General features: G+C 43.6%; 1 protein-coding gene across 1 annotated transcript; it reads right to left on the bottom strand.

The window, feature by feature from the left end:
* Window positions 1–1,027: 1,027 nt before the first annotated feature.
* heyl (hes related family bHLH transcription factor with YRPW motif like) lies at window positions 1,028–5,217 on the bottom strand. The gene is made up of 5 exons (XM_079655866.1): window positions 4,746–5,217; window positions 2,699–2,765; window positions 2,525–2,608; window positions 2,340–2,421; window positions 1,028–2,119 (listed from the first exon to the last, which is right to left on the bottom strand). Exons 1-5 carry the CDS (start codon window positions 4,823–4,825, stop codon window positions 1,434–1,436), a joined length of 999 nt encoding a protein of 332 aa, XP_079511992.1. The 5' UTR covers window positions 4,826–5,217; the 3' UTR covers window positions 1,028–1,433.
* Window positions 5,218–12,849: the final 7,632 nt, after the last annotated feature.

Here is a 12,849-nt window from a genome sequence, read left to right on the forward strand (position 1 = left end):
CACACACACACACACACACACACACACAAGACATGTGTGCACACAACACCGCATAAACAAAACACTTGGCAAGACACACACACACACACATGCACAAGGCAGCGAGCACACGAGACGGGCTTAAGCACACACCAGCACACTCACTCAAATAAACAATATGCACTTTGCAGAACACACACATTTTGGGGCCGCAGACCACAGACATTGCATCCTGAAGTAGATCAAAGCGTTCTCCAGCAGTAAACACACACAAGGCTCTTCTCTGCTCTCTCTTCCCAGCGGAGCCGTTCTGGTGAAGCACGGCACAATTATGCTAATCCTCTTGAGGAACAACTCGTTGTCATTCATCATTGTTCGGGGGGTTTTCCTGTACGCGTTGGCAGACTCTCGGTGATTCACACTATTCCTCTCCCTTTCCTTTTTAAAACTTCACGATCCCTCTCATCTCTCCTCCACTCTGTCTCCTGCCTTCCCACCACCCTGTTATTGAACGTCTACGCCAAATCAGTCACCCAACCGCAGCCCTTCAGATCTTTTCCCTTTTGTTTTCCCCTTCGCTCAGTCTCTCCATCCTCCCTCTCGCCCTCTCCTTCACTGTCTGTCCATTGTTGAGGAGACAGTGGCGCAGACAATCGGAGAGAGGAGATATCCGCTGGTGAACCACAGGATTGGAGAGAAAGAATGTCAGAGAGACAGCAGAGTAAAGGAAGACACATAGACTGATATGGGGGTAAAGTTAATTACAGGGGACTGCCAATTAGAGGGCACATTGATGGGTCTGTTTGCCCCGCCGCGGCATCCCAAAAACATCACCAACTCCCACCATGTTTATCCTCTGCAGCCACAAGACCACAGCTCCCATCAGCCATCACTGGAGACAGCGTAGATACAGATGGGGTTACGGCTGGAGAACATGCAAGCAGTGTTTGCAGACATGTAGCTTTCAACCATTGCATAGCAGATCGCGTGCATGTGCATGTGGCCATTTGTTTAAAGTTGGAAAAAACACGCAGAGAAATACATGAACAAAGGTAAAGGCACTTAGTCTTTATAGAGATTTTGTCAAACATTCTTGGAAAACATAATCAAATGTATAAATGATTTGGGGAAAAAACAACACATATCACAGTTCATCAGTAAAAACTCAACGTCACTCTGTTGAGCGTTATATATGGCTCTGTTAGACACCGTGCATTTGTCAAGCATGATCATAAACAGGAATTTATTCAAATCTTTCACATTCCTTCATTTTCATTATATATGATTGTTTGTGATTATCTGAAACTCCACCCACAGTCTCATATGGCTTTTAGAGTCCCTCAAGGGCAGAGACAATCATCAAAGGTTGAGTCATCTTTCTCCGACGGGTTCATATTTGCTACGTGGTGAACATGGATAGCTCCATGTCCAGAGTTCATTTGGAAACCAGACCCTCAGAAAGCTCCGATCTCAGTCCCCCACCCCTGGCCCGACTTGGCCGGTCCGCTCAAGCCCCTGCGCTGGGCTGTAGGAGACCCCAGAGGTGCGAAGGGCCTGAAAGAGACCTGCATTGGAGCAGAAGATGAAGAAGTAGAAGTAGAGGAGGGGGTAGAAGGAGAGGAAGAGGAAGGGGTGGGGAGGGGAAGAGGCGAGGCCCTGCTGGCGCTGTGAGGGGAGCGCTGGGTCGGTCTGGAGGGGGCCATGGAAGCAGAGGCTGCCAGGGAGGGCAACCTGTGGATGGTGGCCATGGCGGAGGGGGCATGGAGCTGGGGAACGCCCGGATGGCAGCCAGCCAGGGGGCCGAGGCGCAGGGAGGCGTGCGACGGGTAGCTCCCCAGCAGCGCCATGTCCCTCCGCCCGCTGGGGAACGGTGAAGAGGAGGAGACCGGTGAGGCGGCGGAGATCTGAGGGAAGGACGCGAAAGGCCAAGGTGGAAAGGGCAAGGCGGCGGCCGGGGGCGACTGCATAAGGAGGGGGTCGAGCTCACTCGCACAGTGGGAAAGGTGGGAGACCAGGCGCGCTCCTATAGGGTCTGGGGACTCCCCGTCCAGGGAGCTGAGGTACCTCACCACCTCCCCAACACACTCCCTGAAGCCCAGGGTCCTGTAGTCCACTGCCAGGGCCCTCGCATCGAAGTAACCTTAGAAAGAGCGGAGTTGTTAGTCATATATTGACTTAGAGTAATGGAATGCAGTTAGTCATGGCAACCATAATTAATCTACTGTGTGCTTTCTCTTTTCCAAAAAGGGTACAATAAACTATTTGACTTGGAATTGGTTTTAGATATTTTCCTGCATTATTCCAAAGGGCCTTTCGTGTCCATATTCCAAAAGACAAAAGAAGAAGCTCAGAAATCTCACCTTTTCCTCCCATGGCGTGCAGGAGTTTGAGGTGGTCCACGGTCATCTGCAGGATTTCTGCCTTCTCCAGCTTCGATGAGCCCTGCATGGAAATGAGCAGCATGTTACCAAGTTGCAGCAGATTTGATTTAGCATGCTTATTTTCATTGAGTTGTTGAAAGAACATTTGATTTATGAGCAGTCACCTGTTTCTCAAAAGCACTGGGCACCAGCCTCCTGAGCTCCGACAGGCTGTGGTTGATCCGGTCTCTGCGCCTCTTCTCTATGATCTACACAACAAGAAGAGCAGAGAGACGGTCAGGGCCAAACTAAAATGACAGGACTCAAAAGATTAAGATCCAAGGCCGTAATCCACTCACCCCTCGTCTCTTCTTTCGGGCCAGGATCTGCGAGGCGCTGCCAGGAGACATGGACCCGGTGACTGGGCTGTACCATGGAGATAGAGAAAAACAGGGATGAGGGAAATGGAGAGATGGTATTGGCAGAGAGAGTTCACTTTGATTCTCCTGCATATTGTTAGTATTACCCTGCTTAATATGACACAGAGGCGGGATGGCACATCAGCTCCCTACAATCAAATTAGTTTTTTGGGCACAGTTGAGCAGAGGAGTGCCCGGGAGAGGAGGGAAGACGAGATTGTTTTTGGTTTGATGCGTTTCTGAACATTAGTCTCAGTGAAATGACATGCTGTTCTCCTTTCCATCTGAGCAAAAAGCACTTTTAGAAAGATGATTATATAGCCTCGGGGCGATGCTTTCGCTCGCATGGGGCTCCAGCGTGCAGCGTGCGGATCGGAGTTTCTCAGAGTACAGTCTCTCAATATGGATCGTGTTTGTTTGTGTGCTTCATCTTGCAGGCCTGAGAGTCGCTGACAGCTTGGAGTTTGCTTCAAACTGCCTCACCAAAGACTTACTGCGTTTCTATTAGATTTGAACATGAGGGCTGCCAATTTAGCTGTGTGTTTTTGTTTAGGTTTACGTTTGATGGGCTGACTTGAAAAGACGGCACTGTCTTCTGTTTGCATGTCACATGACAATTTGATTTATCCAAACCGTCTTTAGTGGTACTGGCTGGCTGGATGTCTGTGATGTTACCAGTGTTGCTTGGAATGTGTTTTCTATATATACTGATGAATGTTCCCTTTAATCCACATTAAAAGATGAGGATTTCTTTTTTTAAATGTGCCTATAAATGACGTTTAAAGAGTGTGTGTAATGTCGGGAGTCATTTTAATTACTCAGATATTTCTCAAGACGCTGTATAAAGTTATATATATAGTTTTGAGTTATACATCTTGGTGCAGAAGTAATATTTGCATTTAAACATATGTTTTGCAAATCAAATAATAAGTATTTTACTTTCTAATTTGCATTTTTGGAAATTGTCTTACTTTACACATTTAATGATATTATCAAACTATTATTTATTTTGAGACACAAGAATACTATATGTAAAATAATAACCTCAATAAAACTGTAAATAAATTGTCCTTTAGTCCCTCTGAAATCTATGTTTTTTATATTTAAAGTTTTATAAACAAAAATGAAAAGCTCACACAAAGTGGGCCTCAAATATTCTTATGATTAAAAATGTGTCTCTCTTTCTAGCTTTTGTGTTAATTTAAAAGTTCAGTTTTAATTTGTTATGTTAATATATATATATATTGAACTGGAAATGTATACAAATCGAATATTTCTAAATCACAGTCAGCAACAATAAGATATTAATTAAAACATATTTGATGGAAAAAGTCAATCTTCACTCACAAGACTTTAAAAAATGACTTTGATTGAAAGATAATTCCTAAATTAAATGCATTTATTTCCAATGATACAGTGTCATACAGGAAATTCTTATTCAATCCGTGTCCGAAGTTCAGACATGACAGGCCTATACTTATTGTAATCCATGTCATGCGTGCAATGACGACTACCAAGCTTTTACTGACATGGGAATAAAAAGGATCAGACGTGACACTGTTTCGTTTTTAAGGGAAATGCAATTAATTTATATTTCATTGAATATATCAGGCATTTGATGCAAGAGGCCTAAAGTTTTAACTTTTAACTGACAGCTCTGCTTTGTTCGAAGGTGTGTAAAACTTGTTTATTACATCAGTCAGAAAATAATGAATGCATAAAAACAGTAGAGTAGGAATATTTAGTTTTTGTTAATGAATTGGTTTATGAACTAAATCAGTTTCTGAGACTTAAAAACTAAAAACGTTGCTGTCTCTTTTTCTACTTTTAACTCTGCAATATTGTGCATGGCAGCATAGTTTCAAAATGCCAATATGCTTTGAGCAGATTTGTATTTTGATACTAATATCATCATTATGCAATTTTCCTTTAAAGCGTGAGTAGAGGTCATATGCTTGGACCCCAGGTGTGTTTGGAGGATGCTCACCAAAAGCCGTCTTCTTGTCCCGGGTCAATGAACTCGTCTGTGTCCGAGTCCGGGGAGCTGTAGTCGTGAGGTCTCTTCATGTCTGAGCTGGATGACGGATGGACGGAGGGATTTGGGGGATCCTGTCGGCCGCTCTCTGCTGCGTGGAGGCACTGAAGGCGTATAGCTCTCACCCTGTGTGCCCCTCGCTCTCACTTTCTCTTGCGCTGTTACTTATAAAAGCCTTGTTGTCCTTAGTTACTTCTTGTCACTTGGTTTAGTTTTTTTGTTGTTTCTTCACGTGTCTTCTGTCCTGTTCCTCTGTGAGTCAGCGGAGCCACTTGTTCGACCCCCGAGGGCCCATGACAACTACGAAAATTCACAAGCTGCTTTGGTCTCTCTACTCTGTCACTGGCATCCAATCATGACTCTCGCTCCCTCTGTGTTATTTCTCTCTTGGCTGCCTCTCTCTCTGTCACAGCCACCCAATGACAAAATAGGACTTTGGCAGCTGGGGCAGGGTTGCCAGTTTCTGCTCCCCCGCCTCTTCTCCCTGTCCCTCCTCCCTCCCTTTAATCTGGCCTTCCTTAGCTTGTCACCCTCCCCTCCCCCCCAGGCCCCATCTTTCCACCCCTTTGCTCAGTCATCCTCAGTCAATTAGCCTCCAATCTCCTCCTGCTCTCCTTCCTTCCTTCCTTCTCTCTCTCTATCCTTTCTTTTCTATTTCTGCTCCTTTAATTACACTGCTGTGTAGAACAATGGCAGCGGGAGGGAGGGAATAAGAGAGGTGAGGAGTGTGGGAATGATGCACTGTGAAACCACTCCATCATTCGCAGGGGAGTGTGTGACAGTGCATGAAGCTCCGCTCTCACACAATTGCACAGGTGACTCGGAGAATGGAGTCATTGAGCTGCGTTTTGGTGGTGGGAGTGAGAGAGAAACCCAGCAGAGATTTATAAAACATGACTGCAGTTATACAAAGATGGATAACACGCAATGACCTTTAGGCATCTGTCAGTGATCAGCAAAGAACCACAGTATGAAGAAAAGAAAGGAAGGATACACATATTTCCTGTCTACACTATAAAACATACTTCATATTGTTATAATGTGTTAATAGTTACTAAAACGTCAAATCAGTTTTCAAAACAGTCAGGCGTACCCCTACAGTCCTGTCGGATGAGCTACCACTTATTCTGTTGTCTGAGCATTATTTTGCTACAACATAAACACTTTTTTTGTTAAGGTACAGTTTGCCTTTCACATTTTTGCCACAATCATGTTTACATATTGTACTTTAAGGGACAGAAGCTAGACATTTTAATCATATTATCCAGCTATTATAACAGTTTATCCATTTTGTTTAGATATTATTTCCACTGGTTTGCTTATTACTTTTAGCTACTGTTTAAACATGTATTCCAATTTAGTTTAATGTTTCAACTGGATGCATTAACAGTTAACCAATTATTTCAACTATTTAAATTACATACTTATTTTAGCTAACTGTTTCAACTGCTTTTAGATTACTTTTAGCCTACTTATAATGCATCAAAAGACCAATGTGCATGACTTGGTGGCAGATTGCAACGACTTGAATATCGCCTCAATCACCTCTCGTTTTTCAAGTGTGTAGTAACGGTATGGTGGCCTTCAGGTAGCGTAACAAAAAACCAAAAGTCCATCTCTAAGGCCGCGTATAGAGGACATGCTTCCTAGATAGTAGATATGAATATTAATTAACAATAAAAAAAATAAAAAAATCATTTTAGCTTTATATATTATATAGAATTGTTTTCCCAATAAAACGCTCTAAATCTCACACTGGTTGTTTATTTTTTAGCTACCTTTAAATTACAATATAACAACTGTTTACTTCTTGACGTAACATTTGATGTTAGCTTTTCCATCTTTATTTGCATTACTTTTAACTAACAATTTTAACTATCATTACATACTGTGTTATATTTCAATTGTACAAAAGAAGCTTCTCTTGGTTGGGAATCGCAGAATAATATCATTACGATGAAAAGATGACTTTAGACACAGTGTGTGTGGCAGTGTGTTTTCTGAAATCCTCCGAGTAAGACATCTTTCTAACTTTTTGTTGAGCTCAGATGGAGATTTATAGACCTAATTTCTTCCAAACGTGTGTGTGTCAGTGTGTGCAAGAGGGCAGGTTCTGAGAATTGAGTGTCTGAACATCTGGGCTCTTCATTGGACAAGATAGCGCTCTCTGTACGCTCACACACACACACACACACACACACACACACACACACACACACACACACACACACACACACACACACACACACACACACACACACACACACACACACACACACACACACACACACACACACACACACACACACACACACACACACACGCGGTTACTTAGCGCTCGGTTCCGCTGCCACCGTGGGAAGATTGCTGGTACAGATTGCCATGGAAACACGAGGCCCAGGCGCCCGTTGTCAGGAGCGATGCCTGACTGACCCAGTGGTGTGTGCATGTGTGTGTGTGAAAGACGGAGAGAGGCCAAGTGGCATGCCCTCTTCACACAATGCCCAGCTGAGTGTGTCTCTTCCTGCCAGGCAGACTGGAAGGGTGTGTTAGTTTAAACATACTACAATGCACAAGATGTGTGTGTGTGCGTGTTTTTTGAGCAAGTATTTTTTAATGCACTTTTTCTAGGTCCTGTAAGTAGCAAGAAGCCTTCTATAGAAACACAGGTATATTTCATTTCTATTACTCCAGATGTTTCTTTGTCTCTTTAAAATATTGGCGTGTATTTCCACATCTTTGTTTTCCTCTTGTATTAGTTGAGTGTTGATCCTGAACTCATACGTATAAAGTAATAAACTTAAAACATGTGCGTTTGTTTGTAATATCCAAGTGTCAGTAATCAGTGGGACCATCACCAGGGGGGGCTTAAAGTGCGGTGGTTATGAGTCAGGAGCAGAAAAAGAAAAAAGTATCCCTTTTTCTCTGCTTTTATTCAAACAACCCCCACTCTACATATCCTTTCATTATACCCATCATTCCTTAATTCAGATCTGGATCTCATTTCTGCATCAGAACACAGGGAAGAAAGAGTCCAAAAGAAAAGAGACATCTATGAAGTCAGGCTTCAGTCTTTTCTCTTTACTTGTTTTTTATCACCCACCCACCCAGTTTTCTCTTCAAAGAACAACTTTCCTCTCTGTATCACCATCGCTCTGCGTCTTTGTTGTTGTCTTTTCGAAATGAAATCGCTCTGGTTTCACTCATCATTTCTACACTCCCCAGTTGTTCCAGGACGATGAGGCAAGTTGCATTAAACAAACACGCACAGTGGAAAGTAATTAAGGAGATGAATGAGTTAATAATTATGAAAATAGTTTCATGGTGAGGGTGTGTGATGGAGAGAAACTTAAAGGGGGAGAGGGAGAGAGAGCTGGCACTGGATGGTGGGATGGAATTCTGGGAGATTTCTGGCGATCCTGGTCGGCCACTTCAAGTCCCCTCCCTCCCATCCTTCCAAACCACAACAAGGCAGCGTCCTTTATTGAAATTAACAAGCTCATACTTTTACAATTTGCACACACACGCTCTCATGCGCAACTTCAACATGAACGTGTGAACACTCACTCGCTCAGGGACACAACACACAACTGATTCCTATACAAGCACACACACATGCAACCCCTTCACACGAATGTGGACAGTGCATACACACAATTTATAAGGCACAAACACTCAGCTGCAATTATTGCCTCTGATGCATGACTATTGCTATTGTTTGAAAGGCTGTGAGATGGAACCAGCTCAGTGGGATATTGTGTGTCTGACTTCTCCCTCTGCATTCACGTCAAACTAAATCAATGGTCAGATATGTCTCAATGCGTGGGTGACTTTGATTATGTGTACAGTACTCAGCAACAGAAAACCAACTCTCCACAACATATTTTTCCGCAAATGTAGCAAGACTCACGCGAAAGGACACGCAAGATAATAGTTAAAAGGGAAATATAATAAAAGCCATTGAATATCAAAAAGACTCCAAGAGACCGAGAATTGTATTTCTCAAAAGCTTGATCTAACAGAGTATCCCACTCTTTTATTGAGACCCTAAATTATCTTTTTAATAAACAAGTTTTGTAATATTTCACGTTTAATGAATGAAGGCACAACAACAGGGTTCCAATCAAATCACTTTTTTGTTTTATTTCCTGCATTAATCTGCTGAATTTGAGTTAAATCATCAGCCAGTTTATGATGATGGAAGAGGAAATACAAAAATGACATACATTTATGAGCAAAGCTTTGATGTCGAGCCATTGGATTGTTTGTCTTTAACAATTGTTGCTCGTCTTTGATTTAGATATTCATTTAAATGCTGTTTTTTTGCATCCGCCAAGGAGGTTAGGTTTTCGGTTTGGTTAATTGGTTTGTTTATATGTTGTGTTGTGTTTCAGCAGGGTTACGGAAAAACTACTGGCAGAAACTTGGCAGAAGAGTTGAGAAATGTTGGAGTTGCTCCTAATCATGGTACTTATTATTTTGACTTATGGAAGCAGCCTTGGCGTGGGTTCTCTCCAAGTGCCCTTAGTTTTGTTGTTTGTTTGTTTGTTTGTTTTTCATAACTTTAAAGTACTTCTAAATCCTCAAATAACTCCTCGGATTTTATCAAATAGCATTAGTCAAAAGGAAATGTTTGCACACTGTCTTGAACCCCTGCTGAGAATGTATAAAAGGCCAATTGTGGTCAAAGGGGCGCTGCATGGTGCCCAGCTGTATGCAAGTCCTATTGACATACACTAACCCCCCATAATCTGTAGGTTTCTTATTGGTTTGAGGCCCTCATGGTAGCCAGCCTGTGTCTGGGCAAGCAGTCACTGGGGTCAAGATTTGGATTGGCATGGGAACTGGCACCGGAGCAGCTTGGCACCGTCTGGGTCGGACCCATGAGGGAATTATTTGCCCCTTCAGACACATCAGGAATGCCTGGGCCCTGCGGCACTGCCTGCCTGCGGAATAATATAAGAGGCATTCCTGGGAACGCCACAGTGTGTCCGCCAAATGCTGCTTTGTGTTTTTATTGATCTGATGGGGCTGATATAAGCTGTGAATAAACCTCCGGAGAGAAAGCGTTAGACACCGTCGGTATGTTGTGATTTAAGGTGTCAAGAGGGCAGGATGGCTGCAGCGCTGGGTCATGCTGCCTGTCAGAGAGCGAGAGGCATATATAGAGACAAGAGAGAGAGAGAGAGAGAGAGACCTCCCTCCTCATCCGGCTCCCCTACACACAGATAAATAAAGAGGCTAAAAGCCGAGGAGAAGAAGCAGAAAGGGACTTTTGTGGCTTCCGAGTGGGGTCCCTTTCATGGCGGTTCCCACAGCACTAGGCCTGTGATGACATTCATGTTTCACTCACACACACACACACACACACACACACACACACACACACACACACACACGCTGATGGGCCCTGTGACTGCGGTGACTTTCGCTGGTGCCGGGGCCCCAGACGGGACGGCGAGGGCCCCGAGAGCCACAGGCAGCCATTGTGCTGTCGCCGCGGAAACCAGCCTCTTTATGTCAGACATGTTTTTCTGTTTGTTTTCTTTTTTATGTCTCTAATGTGGGCAAGGGGGAATGTTTCCCCTCTCATCTAGTCCCCCTGCCTCCTCACTGCTCTGCGTTATTTCCCCCCAATACCCATCTTCCTCCTCCTCCTCCTCTTACCAATCCATCCACATTTGTTTCTTCTCTTTTCCTCCCCCTTCCTCTCCCACTCCCTTCTTCCCTTATGTTTTCCCCCCTTCTTTACCCTGGAGATCGTCATTTGTAAAGCTCTTTGCTCGGACAGCCCATATCTTTGTCGTGGTGTTGCGGCCTCCCTCTCACTCAGATCCTTTTTATCTTTACTTCGTGAGGTTTTGGCACAAACTGGCCCTTTTTCCTCGCTGCGCAAAAAAAAAAAAACCTACAACAATGCGCACAACCCTAAAACAACAAAACCTATCCCCAAAAGAATTCTGCCTTTCCCACGCTAAGCCAATTTTCTTCACAAGATTAAACAAACCCCCAATAACAGAATGAAAGACACAGGGAGGGAAGGGGGTTTGAAGAAGTATCTGGTTATGATTCCAGTCTCTAAAAAAGCCAGCAGAGGATGCCCCAAAGTCCTCGCAATGAGAAAAACAAACCTGAAAAAAAGCCAACTGTTACTATTTTTAAGTGCTTGAAGAATGTCGTTCTGTGCCATGACTCAAAGGCACGCCGGCCCTCGTCCGTAATCAGTTCATTCTGACTGCACTCCTCCGCCACATCACACACAGGACGCAATCTGTTACGCAGAGACAGAGGAGGAGAAAAAGGGGGGAAAGTGATAAATGAAAGAGTTCAAGGCTAATCCGCTGTGTACCCTCAGCCAAGCAACTGCCTCATTTGATGACCGGGGCTTTTAAAACTGGGCTAATATTAGCCGTTGTAAAACTAGTTTTGCCCAAGCGTTTTGACTTGGAAGCTGACTATCATTCAAGTTTATGGAGGAGACTAATGTTTATTGCAAGGCGTCATGTGATGCTTAATTCTTCTATCAGCTTTCTATTTTTGCCATCAGGGCCTAAAGAAAAATGTCTTTCAGTGTAACAACTTTACAGAATGAGTTGAGAAGTACATGGAAAGGATGCATTCAGGAATCTGTTCCCTTGTATGTTTTAAATTCAAGGATTTATTTGTATTAATTGGACACAAGGTGGGCTCAGAAGAGCTCATAAAGAGTCATAAAGCCTGGAGATGTTGCTCCATCACTGTTTTACGCCCCCCCCCCGACACCCTTGGCTGCAGCTCTTTGACAGCCTCACACTTTCGTAAATCCCTCCTATAACTTTACACCTCAGATTACGGCTTTATCAGGGAGGCGTCCAGCCGACACCTCGCTCCGACGGCAGCTCAGAAGAGCAGGCATAAGCCCCTAAAAACCAGCATAAAAACTTGCCGCCACCGCGCTGCTGGGTAATTTTTAGCGTTCCCAGAAGGGGATTACAGTGAGTGTGCAGGGGGAGGAAGACTTTGATGGAGGGAGGATGAGGGTAATGACAAACATCATTTGTATATCCTTAGGGAGTTTGTAGGGCTTTTATTGGTCTTGATGAATATCATGAACATTACTCAAACTGAAATAGGCCTAATGGAAGCACTGTGTCCTTCATTCCCTTTACCCAATTCATTTGAGCTGAATGTCCCGACGTGTTCGAGTTGATTGGAGGTTTTTTTAGATCACCTGTTGGCTCTTAATTAAGAACTGAGAGCAGATTGATTTACTTCTCTTCTTGGCCAATCAGCCTTTTATTAGGACTTAATAGATGTAGAAAACTGCACACTCAGGTCACGATGACCCTTCCTTTACTTAATGCAAAGCACATTTTAGTAGATACTGTCGGCAAGAAACTTCCTAAGGCCCTTTCCACTAGGTAACCTGCATCAGGGGAAATGTGTGCAAGGGTTTAATGCTTGCTTAGGCAAGGCAAGGCAAGGCAAGGCAAGGCAAGGCAAGGCAAGGCAAGGCAAGGCAAGGCAAGGCAAGGCAAGGCAAGGCAAGGCAAGGCAAGGCAAGGCAAGGCAAGGCAAAGCAAGGCAAGGCAAGGCAAGGCAAGGCAAGGCAAGTTTATTTATATAGCACTTTTCAAAACAAGGCAATTCAAAGTGCTTTACAAAAAATGAAAGACATTAAGAAAATGGCATTTAAAATCAGTCATTAAAAAGAAAAGTTAATAAAATAAACATTAAAAGAAAAAATACATGGATAAAAGTTACAGGGCAGTCTAAGATATGAATAGGTAAATTAAAAGCAGCGACAAAAAGAAAAGTCTTCAGCCTGGATTTAAAAGTAGTCAGAGTTGCAGCGGACCTGCAGGTTTCTGGGAGTTTGTTCCAGATGTTTGGAGCATAATAACTAAACGCTGCTTTACCATGTTTAGTTCTGACTCTGGGGAGAGAAAGCTGACCCGTCCCTGAAGACTTGAGAGATCTGGATGGTTCATATTGCTTACAATAACTTACAGGTTTTATTTCGATCATTTGTGTATTTTTAACAAACCCCCCTTCATACACATTTCCTCATTAACAA

This window comes from Notothenia rossii (assembly GCF_949606895.1).
Source record: "Notothenia rossii genome assembly, chromosome: 10".
Lineage (NCBI taxonomy): Eukaryota > Metazoa > Chordata > Actinopteri > Perciformes > Nototheniidae > Notothenia > Notothenia rossii.

Excerpts from the sequence above, each read along its gene's own strand:
- heyl (XM_079655866.1), bottom strand. The coding sequence starts at position 4,825 with ATGAAGAGACCTCACGACTACAGCTCCCCGGACTCGGACACAGACGAG. Across the intron at positions 2,609-2,698 it reads CCCGAAAGAAGAGACGAGGG|ATCATAGAGAAGAGGCGCAG; the intron begins GTGAGTGGATTA and ends CTTGTTGTGTAG. Across the intron at positions 2,120-2,339 it reads GCACGCCATGGGAGGAAAAG|GTTACTTCGATGCGAGGGCC; the intron begins GTGAGATTTCTG and ends GCTCTTTCTAAG.